General features: G+C 64.1%; 2 protein-coding genes across 3 annotated transcripts; one reads left to right on the top strand and one right to left on the bottom strand.

Annotated features, from left to right (window-relative positions):
• The first annotated feature begins 471 nt into the window (after positions 1 to 471).
• LOC102453419 (uncharacterized) lies at positions 472 to 8,734 on the top strand. Its single transcript, XM_075914833.2, has 2 exons — positions 472 to 553; positions 5,666 to 8,734. The coding sequence occupies exon 2, from the start codon at positions 5,707 to 5,709 to the stop codon at positions 8,578 to 8,580; it is 2,874 nt and encodes a 957-aa protein (XP_075770948.2). The 5' UTR covers positions 472 to 553; positions 5,666 to 5,706; the 3' UTR covers positions 8,581 to 8,734.
• Positions 8,735 to 12,143: 3,409 nt separating this feature from the next.
• On the bottom strand, positions 12,144 to 20,569 carry PRR19 (proline rich 19). 2 transcript variants are annotated; one of them, XM_075914827.2, is made up of 4 exons: positions 20,435 to 20,569; positions 18,127 to 19,068; positions 13,535 to 13,692; positions 12,144 to 13,273 (listed from the first exon to the last, which is right to left on the bottom strand). In XM_075914827.2, exons 2-4 carry the CDS (start codon positions 19,052 to 19,054, stop codon positions 12,236 to 12,238), a joined length of 2,124 nt encoding a protein of 707 aa, XP_075770942.2. In that variant the 5' UTR covers positions 19,055 to 19,068; positions 20,435 to 20,569; the 3' UTR covers positions 12,144 to 12,235. The 2 variants fall into 2 exon arrangements, with proteins under 2 accessions (XP_075770942.2, XP_075770943.2); XM_075914828.2 differs by having other exon boundaries at positions 18,145 to 19,068.
• Positions 20,570 to 20,871: the final 302 nt, after the last annotated feature.

Raw genomic sequence — 20,871 nt, 5'->3', positions numbered from 1 at the left:
CCCCTGCAGCTGCCATCAGGCGCCGTGCGCCCGGCTCAGCGGCTGCGGGGCCTTCCCCACCGGCCCTGCACGGCCTGGCCCTGCACTTGTCCCTGGCTCGGCACAGCGGGAACCTCCGGGAGCCGGGAGCCGGGAGCCGGGAGCCGGGAGCCGGGAGCCGGGGCCTGGCCCTGCACTTGTCCCTGGCTCTGCACTGTGGGAACCCCCAGGAGCCAGGAGCTGGGAGCTGGGAGCCGGGGCCTGGCCCTGCTCTTGTCCCTGGCTCGGCACAGCTGGAACCCCCAGGAGCCGGGAGCCGGGAGCCGGGAGCCGGGGCCTGGCCCTGCTCTTGTCCCTGGCTCTGCACAGCTGGAACCCCCCCGAGCGCTGATCCAAAATGTGACTGAAAACGATACTCCTGGCACTTCCTCATTCGAAGCCTCAGACACCTCCAGGGCAGAAATCCCGCCCTGCCCCCGCTGGGAGGGGACCCAGCCCCTGCCCTGGTGCTCAGTGCGGAGCCGGCTGGGAGCCTGTGCCAGGCGGAGCGAGCCGGAGGCGAGGGCCGCACCAGGTGAGAACCAGCCCCCACGTAACCAGGGCTGCGGGAATAAGACAGGGATTTGCTGCGGGATGCAGCGACATAGGCCAGGCCAGAACCCAGGAGTCCTGCCCCCCAGCCCCCACTGCCCTCCCAGTGCTGGGAGGGATCCCAGAGTCCTGGTCCCTGCCAGCCCCTCCCCTACTCCCCCCACCAGCCCCCACCGTGACTGGCAGGTGACCCCAAGGCAACTCCCACAGCCCCGCCCCACAGCGCGCAGGCCCTGGACGGCCAGAGGGGTCGCTGCCCCCCACCTCTGGCACCACAGCAGCAGGCTGGGGCAGTGAGTCTGGGGACTCCGGTGGCCCCTAGGTGGGACCCAGTGAGGCCAAACCCATCAGCCATGCGCCCCCCCCTGCCCCGGGTATGTCTACACTACAGCACGAATTGGAATTAGTTAATTCAAACTAAGCTAATTGGAACTAGACCTAAAAACTAGTTCGAATTAGCATTTTGCTAATTCCAACTAGCATGTCCACACTGAGTGGACCCTGAACCGAGGTTAAGGATGGCTGGAAGCAGTGCCAGCCGGGCATCAGGTTAGGACTTAGAGCGTGGAGCTGCTGTCTCAGGCTAGCCGAGGGCTGTGCTTAAAGGGACCCGACCCCCACCCTGGACAGACAGTTCTCAGGGTTCCCCACTTGCCTGTCTACCTCGATGGGGGACAGCAAAGCAGTCCTGGCTTGGAGTGCCCTGAGTGCCCTCACTCGGCACATCACAGCACTCGGCCATCAGCCCGGCTGCACTTGCCGCAGGCTGCCAGCTGGGGGGTCAATAGGGGGGCTGTCAGGATCCAGGAGGCCCTGCAGGAGAGCTTGCACCCCGAGGAGCCTGCAGAGCCACCCCAGTCCTCCCCATCGGGGGCTCGTACCCCATTCCTCCCTCACCCCCTTTCACTTACCCCCCCTAGCCCCCCTTCCTGATGTACAAAATAAAGGACACGTGTGTTCAATAATAGAAACTCTCTTTATTTAACAAAACTGGGGGGGGATTAACCTCTGGGGAGACTGGGAAAAGGAGGTGGAAGAGGGGAAGAGAGAGGGTGGGAGAGGGGAGGTGGAAACCTGGGAGGAGGGAGCTGGAAGGGGGAAGCCAGGGGAAGAAGGAGGAGGGGAAGTATCAAACTATGGGACGCCATATCTTCAGTACTGTGTACAGGTGTGGTCTCCTCACCCCAGAAAAGAGGTTTTCGCCTTGGAAAGGGTTCAGAAAAGGACAGCTACAATGATTAGAGGTTTGGAACAGGCCCCATATGAGGAGAGGTTAAAGAGACTGGGACTTTTCAGCTTAGAAAAGAGGAGACTGAGGGGGGATATGATAGAGGTCTATAAAATCATGAGTGGTGTGGAGAGGGCGGATAAAGAAAAGTCCATAATATAAGGACTAGAGGACACCAAATGAAATTAATGGGTAGCAGGTTTAAAACTAATCAGCAGAATTTCTTCTTCACACAGCACATAGTCAACCTGTGGAACTCCTTGCCACAGGAGGCTGTGAAGGCTAGGACTATAAGGGTATGTCTACACTACAAAGTTAGTTAGAACTAACAGACGTTAGTTCAAACTAACTTTAATAAGCGCTACACTAGCGCTACGCTAGTTAGAATTAAATTCGAACTAGCGGAGCGCTTAGTTCGAACTAGGAAAACCTCATTTTACGAGGATTAAGCCTAGTTCGAACTAGCTAGTTCGAATTAAGGGGTGTGTAGCCCCTTCATTCGAACTAGTGGGAGGCTAGCCCTCCCCAGGTTTCCCTGGTGGCCACTCTAGCCAACACCAGGGAAACTCATCTGCCCCCCTCCCGGCCCCGGATCCCTTAAAGGGGCACAGGCTGGCTATGGTGCCCATGCCAGGTGCAAGCCTGCCAGCACCCAGCCAGCAGACCCTGCACCTGACACGGCACAGAGCCACCCACCCGATGCCCCCCAGCCCACCCCCTCTTGCCGGGACCAGGCTGGCAGCTCCCGGGAGCTTGCCCGGGACCGCAAGAGGCAGGCGCCCGCCTGGGCTAGTGCGGACATCGTGGGCCTCCGTCTAGGGCAGGAGAGCTGCCAGCCTGGCCACCCAGGAGCAAGTGTGCATGAAAATCAAGGTGATCGAATGAGACCCCCGACCCTGAGCCCTGAGCTTACAATGGCCGTCCTGGGTCAGACCAAAGGTCCATCTAGCCCAGTAGCCTGTCTGCTGACAGCGGCCAACCCTAGGGACCCTGGAGGGGATGGACCGAAGACAGTGACCAAGCCATTTGTCTCGTGCCATCCCTCTCCAGCCTTCCACAAACCTTGGGCAGGGACACCACTCCTACCCCCTGGCTAATACCACTCCATGGACCCAACCTCCATGACTTGATCTCACTTCTCTTTAAACTCTGTTCTAGTTCTAGCCTTCACAGCCTCCTGCAGCAAGGAATTCCGCAGGTTAACTATTTGCTTTGTGAACAACAACTTTCTCTTACTAGTTTGAAGCCTGCTACCCGTTCCTTTCCTTTGGTGTCCTCTAGTCCTTCTTTATGGGAACTCAGGAAGAACTTTTCTGAATGCACCCTCTCCACCCAACCCCTGCTTTTAGAGACCTCTATCCTGTCCCCGCTCCATCTCCTCTTTTCTAAGCTGAACAGTCCCAGTCTCTGTAGCATTTCTTCATCTGGGACCTGTTCCCAACCCCTGATCATGTTAGTTGCCCTCCCCTCTCCCAGCCTTTCTCTTCCCCTCTCCCATCTCCTTTTCCCAGTCTCCCCCAGTTTTGTTCAATAAAGACAGATTCCATTTTTGAACACAATTGTCCTTTATTTTGTACATCAAGAGGGGCTAGGGAAGGGTAAGTGGAAGGAGGTGAGGGAGGAATGGGGTACGCGCCCCTGATGGGGAGGACTGGGCTGGCTCTGCAGGCTACTGGGGGTGGAAGCTCTCCTGCAGCCCCCCCAATTACCCCCTCTCCGCAGATGGCAGCCTGCGGCAAGTGCAGCCGGGCTGATGGCCGAGTGGTGTGATGTGCCCTGTGTGGGTACTCCGGGCAATCCAAGCCAGGACTGCTTTGCAAGCGGGGCACCCCTGAGAACTGTCTGTCCGGGGTGGGGGTCGGGACCCTTTAAGCACAGCCCTCGGCTAGCCTGAGACAGCATCTCCACGCTCTAAGTCCTCATCTGATGCCCTGCCGGCACTGCTTCCGGCCATCCTTAAGCCTGGTTCAGGGTCCACTCAGTGTGGACTTGCTAGTTGGAATTAGCAAAACGCTAATTCGAACTAGTTTTTTAGTCTGGATCCGTTAGTTCGAATTAGCTTAGTTTGAATTAATTAATTCGAAGTAAGTTAGTTCGAATTAACGTTGTAGTGTAGACGTACCCTAACAGAGTTTAAAGCGAAGTTAGATAAATTCATGGAGGTTGTGTCCATGGAGTGCTATTAGCCAGGGGGTAGGAACGGTGTCCCTGGCTCTGTTTGTGGAAGGCTGGAGAGGGATGGCACGAGACAAATCGCTTGGTCATTGTCTTCGGTCCATCCCCTCCGGGGTACCTGGTGCTGGCCGCTGTCGGCAGACAGGCTACTGGGCTAGATGGACCTTTGGTCTGACCCAGTGCGGCCGTTCTTATGTTCTAAGCTCAGGGCTCAGGGTCTGGGGTCTCACTGAACTAACTTGATTTTCATGCAAACCTGCTCCTGGGTTCGCATGTGGCCTTTGGTGGCCAGGCTGGCAGCTCTCCTGCCCTAGACGGCCGCCTTCCTGTGCCTAGTGCGGAGGTCGTGGACGTTGGAGGCCTCCCCCCAAACCTGGATGAGGTCCACGATCTCCGCACTAGACCAGGCGGGCGCCCGCCTCTTGCGGCCCTGGGAAGGCTCCTGGGAGCCGCCAGCCTGGTCCCAGGAAGAGGTGGAGGGCTGGGTTCTGGCAGGCTTGCAACTGGCACAAGCACTGTAGCCAGACCGTGCCCCTTTAAGGGCTCCAGGGCCGGGAGGGGGTGTGACGGTGCGTTGGGGGTTCCCCGTCTCCCGCACCCTGCAATGGCACAAACAGACTGCACCAGCCAGTGGAATTGAGGGTGGTTTATTGCTCCTCCAGCTCAGCCCAGCACAGATGTAATCTGGTTACAGGAACTGGGGCTAAGAGGCCTCAGTGCCCCCCCTTGAGATAGGGGAGTCCCAGCCCCCTCCCCAGCTCCTTATTCCCTGCCTTCCAGCCAGGAACTAACTAACCCTCCACCAGCCCTGCCCCCCAGCCAGGGCAGCATCCACCTTCCTTTGTTCCTCTCCATGGGGGGTGTCTGGCCACTGGTTCAACAAGTTTGGCACCTCTGCCTAGTGAGGCTTTCCCTGCTGGGTCTTGCACCAGACAGCAGGGGTCACCACAGCCCAGCAAGTACCCCCACTACGTCACACGGGGTCAAAAGAGTTTCCCTGGTTTGGGCCAGAGTGGCCACCAGGGCAAGCTGGGAGGGTATGTCTACACTGCCAACCTAGTGCTAATGTCGGCATTCGAAGTTGCAAATGAAGCCTGGGATTTAAATATCCCGAGCTTCATTTTCATCTTGCATCGAATTAGGCTCTCTAATTCCAACTACCGTACTCGTGGAACGTGGAACGAGGTGTACCGGTAGTTGGGATTAGAGAGCCTAATCTGAACTACCTACTCCGTGCCGCGTGGAGCCGCGTGGAGCCGCGTGGAGCCGCGGGCACAGAGTCCGCACTAACGGGGATTTAAAAATGGCGGCGCCCGGCAAGATGCAATGAAGCCTGAGATATTTAAATCCCGGGCTTCATTTGCAACTTCGAATGCCGACATTAGCCATCCTAGTTCGAACTAGAGTGGCAGTGTAGACGTACCCAGAAGGGCGAGCCTCCCACTAGTTCGAATGAAGTGGCTACGCAGCCCTTAATTGGAACTAGGCTTAGTCCTTGTAGAATGAGGTTTCCCTAGTTAGAATTAAGCGCTCGTGTGTAGCCCCTGTGAAAGTTAATTCGAACTAACGGCTGTAGTGTAGACAGACCCCTAGAGCCAAGGTCCTGCCCCCCAAAGGGCGCCCCATTCAGAGCGTGCTGCCCTCTCTCCAGGCAGGGGAGAGCAGAGGCTCACACTGACTGTCTGGCTCTAGGTCTCCGTGGCAGTGAAGAGCCTCTAGCTTCGGGAGGGAGCATGGAGCCCAGCTTTCCCCTCCTGGCCTCGCTGCTGCTCCTTGTGCCCGGCGCATCCGCCTACGGCTTCAGGAACTGCATCCAGTCCATGGTCGACCCGCGCAGCTTCCGGTGCATCCAGCGGTTCCTGAGCGACGTAGCGAGCGCCGTGGACGACCTGCCGGCCAGCGCCACGGCCGTCAACATCTCCCACAACTCCATCCGCCGCCTGCCTGCGGCCAGCTTCCGCCACCTGCCCCAGCTGCGCAAGCTGGGCCTGGCCTACAACCGCCTGGAGATGATTGAGGACGGGGCTTTCGAGAACCTCGGGGCCTTGGTCACGCTCAACCTGTCCTACAACCGCCTGACCAACCTGTCCGAAGGGGCCTTGCACGGCCTGAGCAACCTCACCCACCTCTTCCTGCAGCACAACCCCCTCAGCACGATGCACCCCAGTGCCCTGCAGCCCTTGGGCCACCTGCACACCCTGGACTTGTTCTCCAGCCGCCTGGCCAGCTTCGACGAGGTGGCCTGCCGCCTGCAGGGCTTGCTGAGGCTGCGGGTGCTGAACTTGTGCCACAGTAACCTGAGTTCTCTCAGCTCCTGCTGCCTGCTGCCTCCCTCCCTCTCTACCCTGCATCTGTGCAACAATTCGCTGCAGGCCGTGGACAGTGGCCCCCAGCTCCTGCGCCACGTCAGGCGCCTCGACCTGGCCTATAACAACATCTCCAACGTCACTTCCTTTGCCGGCACCCAGCTCCAGAAGCTCCGCTACCTGCTGCTGAAGGGGAACCCCCTGGATGTCTTCGATCTGCTGAACGTGTCCCGCCTGCCTCCGTCCAGCCTGGACTACTCCGGCCTGCGCCTGGGCAGGGAGGGGGTGAGCCGGCTGTGCCAGCACCTGGGCAACGGGACAGTCCGACGCCTCCTGCTGCAGAGCAACGGCATCCAGGAGCTGGAGGGCAAGCCCTTCTCCGCGTGCCCGCCCGTCCGGGCTCTGGACCTCTCGTGGAACAAGCTCCGGTCGCTGCGCTGTGCGGACTGGCTGCTGGGGGAGGAGCAGCACGGCGCCCTGCAGAGCCTGGTGGTGGAACACAACCTGCTGAACCACCTGGGGCCCTGCCATGACTCCACCTCCTTGGAGGCGCTGCAGAACATCAGCTTCCGCTACAACCGCATCCTCTCGGTGCAGCACTGGGCGTTCCGGTACGCCCCCCGCCTGCGCACCCTGCACCTCAACATCAACACCATCGCCTACCTGCACAAGCACGCCCTGAAGGGCCTGCGCGCCCTCACGGAGCTGCGGCTGGACAACAACCTGCTGACCGACCTCTACAGGCCCAGCTTTGCCGACCTGCGCAGCCTCGTCACGCTCAACCTCCGTAACAACCGCGTCTCCGTCCTGTTCCCCTGCGTCTTCAGCAGCCTCAGCCGGCTGCAGATCCTGGACCTGGGGGGCAACAACATCCGCCGCTTGGGCAGCCAGTCGCTCTGCGGGCTGCACAGCCTCACCAAGCTCTACCTGGACGGCAACCACATCAAGGAGATCAGCAGTGATGAGTTCCGCCCGGTGCAGGCCACGCTGCAGGTGCTGGACCTGGGGGGCAACAGCCTGGAATACATCACCAAGAGGCAGCACAAGCCCCCGCCCTTCCGGTACCTGCACAGGCTCTATGACCTCAAGCTGCCAGGCCAGCGGCCGTACGGCATGAAGATCATCCCGCCACAGTTCTTCCGGGGCCTGAGCGCCCTGCGCGAGCTCTTCCTGGCCGAGAACAAGCTGCTGTCCATCTCCCCGGACGCCTTCGACGACCTCCGGCAGCTGCAGTACTTGAGCCTGGCCGACAGCAGCAACGGGATGCAGGATCTGCCGCCCGGGATCTTCAAAAGCCTCGTCTGCCTGCAGAGGCTGAACCTGGAGAACGTGGGGCTCCACTCGCTGACGCTGGAGGTGTTCGGGAACCTCGGCAACCTGACCTCGCTGCTGCTGGCCAAGAACCAGCTGCAGACCTTCAATGCGAGCGTGGCCCGCGCACTGGGCGCGCTACGGTACCTGGACCTGCGCAAGTGCCCCCTGAGCTGCACCTGCGAGAACCTGGCCTTCCAGCGGTGGCTGGCCAGCGCGCCGGTGCAGGTGGTCTACCTCTACAACTACTCCTGCGGGTCCCACCAGCCACTGGGCTACGTGTACAGCTTCGACACGCACGTCTGCTTCCTCGACGCCGGGCTCTACCTGTTCTCCGCCACCGCCCCGGTGCTGCTGCTCCTCACGCTGCTGCCCCTGCTCCACCACCGGGCCTACTGGCGGCTCAAGTACCACTTCTACATCCTGCGCTCCTGGGCCAACGAGCACTGGCGCCGGCAGGACGGGGAGTCCTTCCAGTACGACGCCTTCGTCTCCTACAACTCCGCCGACGAGGGCTGGGTGCTGGAGCAGCTGGTGCCGGGCCTGGAGAGCAGTCAGGGCTCCTTCCGCCTCTGCCTCCACCACCGGGACTTCGAGGTGGGCAAGAGCATCGTCGACAACATCGTGGACAGCATCTACCACAGCCGCAAGACCATCTGCGTCATCAGCCGCAGCTACCTGCAGAGCGAGTGGTGCTCTCTGGAGATCCAGCTGGCCAGCTACCGGCTCTTCGAGGAGCTCAAGGACGTCCTGGTCATGGTGTTCCTGGAGGCCATCCCCGAAAGGGAGCTCTCTGCCTACCACCGCATGCGCAAGGTGATGCTCAGGAAGACCTACATCAGCTGGCCCCCGGAGCCGGCAGCCCAGCCGCTCTTCTGGAGCAAGCTGCGGAAGGCTCTGCGAGGCCGCTGCGCGGAAGAGGACGAGGAGCTGCACCCCCTGGACGGGGGAGATGAGCCGCTGCTAGAGTCCGTGTCCCAGCTTGGCTAGGAAACGGGCGCTCCCACTGCAGCTCTGCCCTGGGCAGCTCCCACGCCCCCAGGCTCCAGCAATACCCCGCCTCCGCCGCAAGCAGCCGCCTGCTCCTCTGTACAAGGGAGCTCTGGCACTGGCTCCCTTAGGGTCTGTCTACACTACCCCGCTAGTTCGAACTAGGAGGGTAATGTATGCATACCGCGCTTGCAAATGAAGCCCGGGATTTGAATTTCCCGGGCTTCATTTGCATAAGCAGGAGCCGCCATTTTTAAATCCCCGCTGGTTCGAACCCCGTGTAGTGCGGCTACACGGGGCTCGAACTAGGTAGTTCGAACTAGGTTCCTATTCCGAACTACCGGTACACCTTGGTCCACGCCCTAGTTCCACGAGGTGTACCGGTAGTTCGAAATAGGAAGCCTAGTCCGAACTACGTAGTTCGAGCCCCGTGTAGCCGCACTACACGGGGTTCGAACCAGCGGGGATTTAAAAATGGCGGCTCCCCGCTTATGCAAATGAAGCCCGGGAAATTCAAATCCCGGGCTTCATTTGCAAGAGCAGTATGCCTACATTACCCTCCTAGTTCGAACTAGCGGGGTAGTGTAGACATACCCGTGGGCATGAGAGCCACCCGCCCGTGGGACCCAGTGAGCCTCTGGGAGGGCAGAGCGGGGCCCGGGGACCCACCCTCTTCTGAACTCATCCCAGGACAGGCTGTGGACGCAGCCCTGCCCATCCGCCTCCAGGCCCAGGAGATGCCGGGGGAAGGCAACAGAAATCGGCCCGACAGGGCTGGTCGGCGCGACTCCTTATGCCCCCGCGCTTCCCGAGCTCCGCGTGCGCTTCGGACAGCAGCTAAGCTGTCGCATGGCCCGCCCAAGGGCAGTCTAGCCGCCCCCAGGAGGGGACGCAGCGCTCCGGGGCAGACGGCTCCTGCACCCTCCTGCTCTGACACCAGCCCCACTCCCCTCCAGAGCCAACAGAGAACACAGGAGTCCTGGCTCCCAGCCCCGTTGCTCTGACCAGTAGCCCCCGCTCCCCTCCCTCACTCAGAACAGCGAGCCTCCTGCGCTTGGCACCTGGCAATGCAGACTCCCTCAGCATGGCCCCTTAATCGGCCCTTCGGCCAGTGACCCTGAGGGAAAGTTTGTCTCCCTCCCCCCGGGAGCCAGTCCAATAAAAAGCTCCGTGTCCCCAGCCTCTCTCTGCGCAGTGACGGCTCCGCTGCGCCACTGGTGGGCTGCAGGGGACAAGAGACACCGGCCGGGATCAGCGAGACCTGCTCCCTACTGGGCGGCCTGGCCACGGCCCCTCCGCACAGGCTGCAGGACGCTGTGGGGAGATGCTGGGAGAGCCGGGCCCAGGGAGGTCAGGGCAGGCTGGGGTGGGTGGAGCAAGAGAACAGAAAATAACCATTCCCAGTGCCGAGGGGGGGGGCAGAGAGTCCCCACTCCCAGCTAATTGCCCCTGCCTAATGGCCTCTGGGAGGCAATGGGGGGGACAGCCACCACAAAAGCAAGGAGTGCTCCTAGCATGACAGCCAATCCACAGCATTCAGCATGGGATCGATCTGTCCGTCCGTCCCTCCGTCTGTGCGGGGGAGTAATGGGGCATTCAGCCTGGGATTGATCTGTCTGTCCGTCCCTCCGTCTGTGCGGGGGAGTAACGGGGCATTCAGCCTGGGATCGATCCGTCCGTCCGTCCCTCCGTCTGCGCAGGGGAGTAACGGGGCATTCAGCCTGGGATCGATCTGTCCGTCTGTCCCTCCGTCTGCGCGGGGGAGTAACAGGGCATTCAGCCTGGGATCGATCCGTCCGTCCGTCCCTCCATCTGTGCGGGGCAGTAACGGGGCATTCAGCCTGGGATCGATCTGTCCGTCCGTCCATCCCTCCGTCTGTGCGGGGCAGAAACGGGGCATTCAGCCTGGGATCGATCTGTCCGTCCATCCCTCCGTCTGTGCGGGGCAGAAACGGGGCATTCAGCCTGGGATCGATCCGTCCGTCCATCCCTCCGTCTGTGTGGGGGAGTAACGGGGCATTCAGCCTGGGATCGATCCGTCCGTCCATCCATCCCTCCGTCTGTGCGGGGGAGTAACGGGGCATTCAGCCTGGGATCGATCCGTCCGTCCATCCCTCCGTCTGTGTGGGGGAGTAACGGGGCATTCAGCCTGGGATCGATCCGTCCGTCCGTCCATCCCTCCATCTGTGCGGGGGAGTAACGGGGCATTCAGCCTGGGATCGATCTGTCCGTCCGTCCCTCCCTCCATCTGCGCAGGACAGTAACGGGGCATTCAGCATGGGAATCGATCTGTCCATTCGTCCCTCCATCTGTGTGGGGGAGTAATGGGGCATTCAGCCTGGTATTGATCTGTCCGTCCATCCCTCCGTCTGTGCGGGGGAGTAACGGGGCATTCAGCCTGGGATCGATCCGTCCGTCCATCCCTCCGTCTGTGCGGGGGAGTAACGGGGCATTCAGCCTGGGATCGATCCGTCCGTCCATTCCTCCGTCTGTGCGGGGGAGTAACGGGGCATTCAGCCTGGGAATCAATCTGTCCGTCATTCCCTCCGTCTGTGCGGGGGAGTAACGGGGCATTCAATCTGGGATTGATCTGTCTGTCCATCCAGCTGTCTGTGCGGGGGAGTAACGGGGCATTCAGCCTGGGATCGATCTGTCCATCCATCCCTCCATCTGTGAGGGGGAGTAAAGGGGCATTCAGCCTGGGATCGATCCGTCCGTCCATCCCTCCGTCCGTCCATCCCTCCATCTGTGCGGGGGAGTAACGGGGCATTCAGCCTGGGATCAATCCGTCCATCCATCCCTCCGTCTCTGTGGGGGAGTAACGGGGCATTCAGCCTGGGATCGATCTGTCCGTCCATCCCTCCATCTGTGCAGGACAGTAATGGGGTATTCAGCATGGGAATCGATCTGTCCATCCATCCCTCCGTCTGTGCGGGGGAGTAACGGGGCATTCAGCCTGGGATCGATCCGTCCGTCCATCCCTCCGTCTGTGCGGGGGAGTAACGGGGCATTCAGCCTGGGATCGATCTGTCCGTCTGTCCCTCCGTCTGTGCGGGGGAGTAACGGGGCATTCAGCCTGGGATCGATCTGTCCGTCTGTCCCTCCGTCTGTGCGGGGGAGTAACGGGGCATTCAGCCTGGGATCGATCTGTCTGTCTGTCCCTCTGTCTGTGCAGCCCAGGAGAGGGGCTGGCGGCAGTGGGAAGCAGAAGGGGATGTGCTTGGCTCAGCGTAGCAGGCAGCCATCTCCCTGTGGGTATGGGGGGGGGGCATCATGGCGCCTCCCTGCCCGATGCGCCTGCTGGTCCGGGGCCCTTTGTTTGTGGCAGCGCAGGTGCTTCTCGGGGGGCTCCTGGCTCCAAGCAAGGGCCCTTTGCCGACGGGCTGGCCTGGCAGCGCAGGTGCTGCTCGGGGGGCTCCTGGCTCCAAGCAAGGGCCCTTTGCCGACGGGCTGGCCTGGCAGCGCAGGTGCTGCTCGGGGGGCTCCTGGCTCCAAGCAAGGGCCCTTTGCCGACGGGCTGGCCTGGCAGCGCAGAGGCTCTGGGAATGGGCGGTGCCCAAGGAAACCCCACAGCGCCACTTCTTAACAACCGGCCTTTATTGGGGAGCTTGCTCAGGTGGCCGGGGGAGCCCCGCGGGAGCAGCGAGCCAGGCTCTCAGTACAGCTTCATGCGGGGGAAGGCCCAGGCCTCTGGACTGCTGTCCTCCAGCTGTCTGTGCAGAGCGGGCAGCGGCGAGTGGCCGTGCTCCAGCGCCTCCGAGGGGGGGAAGAAGGACATGGGCAGCTGGAGTGCACGGAGCTGCTGGGCCCCCCCCATGGGGAGCTGGTTCGCCCCACCCCCACCCCCACCGGCCACTGGCACATCCCAGGTCCTGCCAGCGGCAGCTCGTGAGTCCCATGGCTGGTGGCAGCCCAGGATGCCCCCTGGCTCCACGGATGGTGGCTTCTGGCAGGAGCCCCTGGGCTTGCCCAGCATGGGCAGCAAGCCGCTGGCATGCCTGGGCCTCCGAGCCTGCCTGGGGGTCAGGAGCAGCTCTGGGTCAGGCCCCTGCCTGTGCAGCAAGGCGGCCTGCAGAGAGAGCTTTGGGTCAGAGCACAGCTCCCCAGAGACTGCCCTGTGCCCGGGCCGAGGCCAGGCCAGCACCCGAGTGGCTGAGGCCTCTCCTGCCTGGCTGGGGCTGCAGAGGCGTCTCAAGACATGAAAGGAGGCCGAAGCGGCTCTCTCCATGGTCCTGAGCCCTGCGTCCGGGCACGGGGAACTGTGTGGCTCCAGGGGGCACCTCTGGTGATGGGCCTGGGTCGGAAACGCCGGCCACAGCTCGGGACTCCATCTGTGGCCACACAGGGGCCAGGAGGGCTCAGCCCAGGGGCTCCTGCTGGCCGGATCCGGAGGTGAGGGATTCCCCGAGTCCCCCACTGCGAACGGCAGCCAGTGCCCACGGCCCTGTCCCTCATCAGCGCTCTCCTTTCGGGCCTGCCTGAAGGCCACCGTGGCTCTCTCCAGCCTGGTCCTGGGCTCCCAGACAGATCCCCCGCAGCATGGAGCCCCTCTGGGCCAGGGGCCTGGTGCTTGGGGGCCAGAGGGGGCACCTGTGCATTTGTGGGGGGCAGAGCCAGGCGAGCGGGACGGAGCTGCTGCCGGCTTGCGTGCGCTGCGGGATTGCAGGTCCCTCCAGGTCGCTCGCTCCTCGCCCTGCATGGAAAGAGAAGGGGTGCGGCTCGTCCCGGAGCGGAAGGACAGCAGCCCAGCCAGGGGGGTGCTGACTCCACCCCTCCTGGGGCCTAGCTCCCGCTGGCTTGTGGGGCTGGCGTGGGCGCTTTGGGGGGGCTGCTCTGCAGCAGGTCTGGCGTGGCGAGTCTCCCCAATCAGCCCTCCCGGCAACGCTGGGCCAACTTGCCCCACCCCCCCGTGGCCACGGGGCCTCGCTCTCCCCTCGGGCGCTAGGCCACTCACCCACTTCACGACCACGTGCGCTGGGCTGGGGCTCCCGAAACACAGCGGCTCCTGCTCCCTTCTCCGCTTCCCCGCCGTGCCCTGCTCCGAGCTCCTGCTGCCGCTCGAGCCCGGATCCAGTGGCAGCTCCTGCCCTCTGGCACCTGGGCCCCGGAGAGCTGAGGGCAGCAGAAAATAAGGGACCAGCAAACCCAGGAATCAAACCAAGTGTGGGCCAGGCTCCTCCTCAGGGTGACAGGCAGCATGGGAATCTGTCACCCCCGGAGTCAGAACCCCAGGGCCTAGCACAGGGAGTCACTGCCCCCACCACCGGGGGAGGGGTAACCCAAACCGTACCCCCCCACACCCAGAACCCCAGAGGCTAGCACAGGGAGTCGCTGCTCCGCCGGGGGAGGGGTAACCCAAACCGTACCCCCCCACACCCAGAACCCCAGGGGCTAGCACAGGGAGTCGCTGCTCCGCCGGGGGAGGGGTAACCCAAACTGTACCCCCCCACACCCAGAACCCCAGGGCCTAGCACAGGGAGTCGCTGCTCCGCCGGGGGAGGGGTAACCCAAACCGTACCCCCCCACACCCAGAACCCCAGGGGCTAGCACAGGGAGTCACTGCCCCCACCACCGGGGGAGGGGTAACCCAAACCGTACCCCCCCACACCCAGAACCCCAGGGCCTAGCACAGGGAGTCACTGCTCCCACTGCCTGGGGAGGGGTAACCCAAACCGTACCCCCCCACACCCAGAACCCCAGGGCCTAGCACAGGGAGTCACTGCCCCCACCACCGGGGGAGGGGTAACCCAAACTGTACCCCCCCACACCCAGAACCCCAGGGGCTAGCACAGGGAGTCACTGCTCCCACTGCCTGGGGAGGGGTAACCCAAACCGTACCCCCCCACACCCAGAACCCCAGGGGCTAGCACAGGGAGTCACTGCTCCCACCGCCGGGGGAGGGGTAACCCAAACCGTACCCCCCCACACCCAGAACCCCAGGGGCTAGCACAGGGAGTCACTGCCCCCACCACCGGGGGAGGGGTAACCCAAACCGTACCCCCCCACACCCAGAACCCCAGGGCCTAGCACAGGGAGTCACTGCTCCCACCACCGGGGGAGGGGTAACTCAAACCGTACCCCCCCACACACCCAGAACCCCAGGGCCTAGCACAGGGAGTCACTGCCCCCACCACCGGGGGAGGGGTAACTCAAACCGTACCCCCCCACACACCCAGAACCCCAGGGCCTAGCACAGGGAGTCACTGCTCCCACCGCCGGGGGAGGGGTAACCCAAACCGTACCCCCCCACACCCAGAACCCCAGGGGCTAGCACAGGGAGTCACTGCCCCCACCACCAGGGGAGGGGTAACTCAAACTGTACCCCCCCACACCCAGAACCCCAGGGGCTAGCACAGGGAGTCACTGCTCCCACCGCCGGGGGAGGGGTAACCCAAACCATACCCCCCCACACCCAGAACCCCAGGGCTTAGCACAGGGAGTAACTGCCCCCACCGCCGGGGGAGGGGTAACCCAAACCGTACCCCCCCACACCCAGAACCCCAGGGGCTAGCACAGGGAGTCACTGCTCCCACCGCCGGGGGAGGGGTAACCCAAACCGTACCCCCCCACACCCAGAACCCCAGGGGCTAGCACAGGGAGTCACTGCTCCCACCATCGGGGGAGGGGTAACCCAAACCGTACCCCCCCACACCCAGAACCCCAGGGGCTAGCACAGGGAGTCACTGCTCCCACCATCGGGGGAGGGGTAACCCAAACCGTACCCCCCCACACCCAGAACCCCAGGGCCTAGCACAGGGAGTCACTGCCCCCACCACCGGGGGAGGGGTAACCCAAACCATACCCCCCCACACCCAGAACCCCAGGGGCTAGCACAGGGAGTCACTGCCCCCACCACCGGGGGAGGGGTAACCCAAACCATACCCCCCCACACCCAGAACCCCAAGGCCTAGCACAGGGAGTCGCTGCTCCCACTGCCGGGGGAGGGGTAACCCAAACCGTACCCCCCCACACCCAGAACCCCAGGGCCTAGCACAGGGAGTCACTGCCCCCACCACCGGGGGAGGGGTAACCCAAACCGTACCCCCCCACACCCAGAACCCCAGGGGCTAGCACAGGGAGTCACTGCCCCCACCACCAGGGGAGGGGTAACCCAAACGGTACCCCCCCACACCCAGAACCCCAGGGGCTAGCACAGGCAGTCACTGCCCCCACCACCGGGGAAGGGGTAACCCAAACCGTACCCCCCCCACACCCAGAACCCCAGGGGCTAGCACAGGGAGTCACTGCCCCCACCACCGGGGGAGGGGTAACCCAAACCGTACCCCCCCACACCCAGAACCCCAGGGGCTAGCAGAGGGAGTCACTGCCCCCACCACCAAGGGAGGGGTAACCCAAACCGTACCCCCCCACACCCAGAACCCCAGGGCCTAGCACAGGGAGTCACTGCCCCCACCACCGGGGGAGGGGTAACCCAAACCGTACCCCCCCACACCCAGAACCCCAGGGGCTAGCACAGGGAGTCACTGCCCCCACCACCAGGGGAGGGGTAACCCAAACCGTACCCCCCCACACCCAGAACCCCAGGGGCTAGCACAGGGAGTCACTGCTCCCACCGCCGGGGGAGGGGTAACCCAAACCGTACCCCCCCACACCCAGAACCCCAGGGGCTAGCACAGGGAGTCACTGCTCCCACCGCCGGGGGAGGGGGGTAACCCACTCTGTACCCCCCCACACCCAGAACCCCAGGGGCTAGCACAGGGAGTCACTGCTCCGCCGGGGGAGGGGTAACCCAAACCGTACCCCCACACACCCAGAACCCCAGGGCCTAGCACAGGGAGTCACTGCTCCCACCGCCTGGGGAGGGGTATCCCAAACCGTACCCCCCCACACCCAGAACCCCAGGGGCTAGCACAGGCAGTCACTGCTCCCACCGCCGGGGGAGGGGTAACCCAAACCGTACCCCCCCACACACCCAAACCCCAGGGCCTAGCACAGGGAGTCACTGCTCCCACCGCCGGGGGAGGGGTAACTCAAACCGTACCCCGCCACACCCAGAACCCCAGGGGCTAGCACAGGCAGTCACTGCTCCCACCGCCGGGGGAGGGGGGTAACCCACTCTGTACCCCCCCACACCCAGAACCCCAGGGGCTAGCACAGGCAGTCACTGCTCCCATGCCAGGGGAGGGGTAACCCAAACCGTACCCCCCCACACCCAGAACCCCAGGGGCTAGCACAGGCAGTCACTGCTCCCACCACCGGGGGAGGGGGGTAACCCACTCTGTACCCCACACACACATTGAGAACCCAGCAGCTAGTACAGGGGAGTCACTGCTCCCACCACCAGGGGATACTCCAATCTGTACACCTCCCACCCCCAGAACCCAGGGGTTAGCATAGGGGAGTCACTGCTCCTGCCTGTGGGGAAATACCCAAATCTGCCACCCAGCCCAGATCCCAGGGGCTAGCCCAGGGAGCCGCTGCTCCCACAGCCGGGGGAGAGGGGTTACCCATTCTGTACCCCACCCAGCCCAGATCCCAGGGGCTAGCCCAGGGGGCCGCTGCTCCCACTGCCGGGGGAGAGGGGTTACCCATTCTGTACCCCACCCAGCCCAGATCCCAGGGGCTAGCCCAGGGGGCCGCTGCTCCCACTGCCGGGGGAGAGGGGTTACCCATTCTGTACCCCACCCAGCCCAGATCCCAGGGGCTAGCCCAGGGAGCCGCTGCTCCCACAGCCGGGGGAGAGGGGTTACCCATTCTGTACCCCACCCAGCCCAGATCCCAGGGGCTAGCCCAGGGGGCCGCTGCTCCCACTGCCGGGGGAGAGGGGTTACCCATTCTGTACCCCACCCAGCCCAGATCCCAGGGGCTAGCCCAGGGGGCCGCTGCTCCCACTGCCGGGGGAGAGGGGTTACCCATTCTGTACCCCACCCAGCCCAGATCCCAGGGGCTAGCCCAGGGAGCTGCTGCTCCCACTGCCGGGGGAGAGGGGTTACCCATTCTGTACCCCACCCAGCCCAGATCCCAGGGGCTAGCCCAGGGAGCCGCTGCTCCCACTGGGGGGGAGAGGGGTTACCCATTCTGTACCCCACCCAGCCCAGATCCCAGGGGCTAGCCCAGGGGGCCGCTGCTCCCACTGCCGGGGGAGAGGGGTTACCCATTCTGTACCCCACCCAGCCCAGATCCCAGGGGCTAGCCCAGGGAGCCGCTGCTCCCACTGGGGGGGATGCGAACTAAGGCAAGTGCAGAGGAGATGAGGGGCCAGAGTGGAACTGCATGAGCTGTGCCTGGCCAGAGCAGCAAGGTGGTGCCCTAACTCTGGGGTCAGACCCAGGAGCTGGGGTGTGTCCCATAAAGGTTTAGTGCTGCACGGGGCATTGGGGCCAGCTCACTGCCAGGAGAGCGAGGGCCCCTGCCCCTAGGCCCCCACTGCCTGCTAGGAGAGTGTCACCTACTGAACCTTCACCCCACCCCCGGGACACTGGAAAGTCTCCCCTCCCAGAGCCAGTCCCTTCCTAGCTTGGGACACTGCAGCGATGCCACCAGTGGGCTGAGCCCCGCCTGCTTGGCCACAGGCCAGGCCTGTACCTCCCAGGGCAGAGTCACCTGCCCGCCTGTCATGCACCACCAGGGCAGCGAGACTGGGCAGGGTTTGGTGCCGGTCCAGCAGGAGGCGGAGTATCGTCTGGCGCTGCTCGCTGACTAAGTTGCGTCCCAGGAACATCGACGTCAGGTCAAGACGGGTTTGCAGTTCCCGGGCCAGCTCCCTTGTGACGGCACCTGGGTGGGGGCTCGGCTCCCTTGTGACGGCACCTGGGTGGGGGCTCAGCTCCCTTGTGACGGCACCTGGGTGGGGGCTCGGCTCCCTTGTGACGGCTCCTTTTGGAGGGACATTCTCCTTCTCGGCCGGGGGAGCTCGTCCTGTCTCCAGCACCACGGTTTCCGAGTGGCTGGGGCCCGGCTCCCTGGCAGCAGGGGTAGTGTGAGGCCCTTTGCCAGTTGTGCAGGGGGCAGGCGTGCTGGCCCCAGGCTGCCTGTCCGGAAAGCTCGCCTGGCCAGGAGGGCAGGGTTCCCAAGCCTGGCAGAGTGCACCAGGAATGCCAGGACTTGTCTCTCGCTCGCTTTGGGGACCCAGCAACCTCTCAATGTCCGCTGATTTCACCTCCCTGTTAAACATGCCCAGGTGCTGGCTGAGCCTGTGCTGCGTTATGATGACCGGCAGGGAGCTGGAGACCTTCCTGGTGGCTTCCAGCGGGATGGACTTGGCATAGCCAGCACCGTGCGAGCCCCAGCCCGGGGGCAGCACCCTCTGAGGCACCCTGCCGCCAGGCCTCTGCTCCGCTGCGGCGTTCCTGCCGAACCTGGCGGAGTTGCGCTCCCGTTTCGTTTTACGGCGCTGGACTCGTCCGGGTCTCTGCCCAGCACCATTGTGTCCCGGCTCTGCTGCCATCAGCTGGGAGCCACAGGGGGCACGGCTGCTCTCATCCCCTGCCCCTCTTCTGCTGCAGGGATTCATGCCGGCTGCAGCTCCTGTTGCAAGGAGCAAGGGCAATGTTAGAGAGCTTAGAGTCCCCTGCCAGCCACCCAGCCCTGCCCCCTTGCCTTAGTGCTGCTGGCCAGACAGGTCACAGGCTGCTGGGTCTGCCCAGCCAGGAGGAGCCTGGAGAGCGCCAGGCCCTGTCCTCGGAGCGCCCTGCGGGGAAACCCACAAAGGCTGAGGCAGGGCACAGGCCCCATGGTCAGCCCTCAGCCGGTCTGCTGTGAGGGGCCAGGCAGCAGCCTGGGCAGGGGTGAAAGGAAGGAGGCTTCCACCCAAGGGTGCCAGGCACTAGCTAGGCAGGAGCCTGCGCTGAGACCCCAGCACCTTGGCTCACAAAGTGTGGGGGGGGAGTGAAGGGGGGACGGGGCAGGAGGTGGGGGGGGCAGTGAGCCTGCACCAAGCTCTCTGCACTGAATCCGTGGGCCTTTCTGCGTGGGGGGTGTCTGCACCTGGATCCCTCTAAGACCCTCCCCCAGCACCCCTGGGATCCTGCCCTCGCTGACACCAGATCCCTCCTCTCAGTTCATCCAGGGACCCCTCCCCTCACCCCCCCCAATCCCGCAGGCCCCGCTCCTCTGAGCCCCTCCCCATCCCCTACAGGCCCCGCCCCTCTGAGCCCCTCCCCTCAGCCCCCCATCCCCCGCAGGCCCCGCCCCTCTGAGCCCCTCCCCCATCCCCCGCAGGCCCCGCCCCTCTGAGCCCCTCCCCTCAACCCCCCCAAATCCCCCAGGCACTGCTCTTCTGAGCCCCTCCCCATCCCCCGCAGGCCCCGCCCCTCTGAGCCCCTCCCCCATCCCCTACAGGCTCCCCCTCTGAGCCCCTCCCCCATCCCCTACAGGCCCCGCCCCTCTGAGCCCCTCCCCCATCCCCTACAGGCTCCCCCTCTGAGTCCCTCCCCCATCCCCTACAGGCCCCGCCCCTCTGAGCCCCTCCCCCATCCCCTACAGGCTCCCCCTCTGAGCCCCTCCCCATCCCCTACAGGCTCCCCCTCTGAGCCCCTCCCCCATCCCCTACAGGCCCCGCCCCTCTGAGCCCCTCCCCATCCCCTACAGGCTCCCCCTCTGAGCCCCTCCCCATCCCCTACAGGCTCCCCCCTCTGAGCCCCTCCCCATCCCCTACAGGCTCCCCCTCTGAGCCCCTCCCCATCCCCTACAGGCTCCCCCCTCTGAGCCCCTCCCCCATCCCCTACAGGCTCCCCCTCTGAGCCCCTCCCCATCCCCTACAGGCTCCCCCCTCTGAGCCCCTCCCCCCCAGCCAGGGACCTATCCCCTCAATGCTCCTAAAGACCCCCCCCGCCACCCCCTCAAGACCCCCCACCCGCAACTCCCCTTCCCCAATGCCCCTCCCCGCCCCCACCTCCATGCCCCTCCTCCAACGGCCCGAGTACGCCTTCCCCTTCTCCCCCTCCCCTCGCGAAGTGGGCGTGGCCGACCGGCCCCCGGGGGCGGGGCTGTTCTGTTCCCTCCCCTGCCCTCGCGCCTCAGCTGTTAGCTGCCTTCAGCCCGGCGCGAGACCAGCTCTCTTTCCCGCGCTCCTCGCTGATTGGCGCCCGTTATCTTGTCGCCCGCGCTGATTGGCCACAACACACCAATGCCTCCCGATGATTGGCTCGGGGTTTTGGCGGGCTCTGTGAGACAAGGGAAAGGGATGCGGCTGGAGACTGTTGCAGCCCAGTTCTGACCAGTTCAGTCAGTGGAGGGGGAAGCCCCAGGGGAGAGACCCCAGCCCGGGCCGAGCCCCAGGGGCCCAGGGGAGAGACCCCAGCCAGGGCCGAGACCCAGAGGAGAGACCCC

This window comes from Pelodiscus sinensis, chromosome 22, assembly GCF_052426305.1.
Source record: "Pelodiscus sinensis isolate ZL-2025 chromosome 22, ASM5242630v1, whole genome shotgun sequence".
Classification (NCBI taxonomy): domain Eukaryota; kingdom Metazoa; phylum Chordata; order Testudines; family Trionychidae; genus Pelodiscus; species Pelodiscus sinensis.
This window is presented reverse-complemented; position numbering and strand designations above follow the sequence as displayed.

Bases quoted from the DNA above. Each gene is read 5' to 3' on its own strand.
- LOC102453419 (XM_075914833.2), top strand. From the start codon at position 5,707: ATGGAGCCCAGCTTTCCCCTCCTGGCCTCGCTGCTGCTCCTTGTGCCC.
- PRR19 (XM_075914827.2), bottom strand. From the start codon at position 19,054: ATGAATCCCTGCAGCAGAAGAGGGGCAGGGGATGAGAGCAGCCGTGCC. The intron at 13,693-18,126 runs GTACAGGCCTGG...TGCTGCCCTCAG, and splicing joins AGGTGACTCTGCCCTGGGAG to CTCTCCGGGGCCCAGGTGCC. The intron at 13,274-13,534 runs GTGAGTGGCCTA...CTTTCCATGCAG, and splicing joins CGCACGTGGTCGTGAAGTGG to GGCGAGGAGCGAGCGACCTG.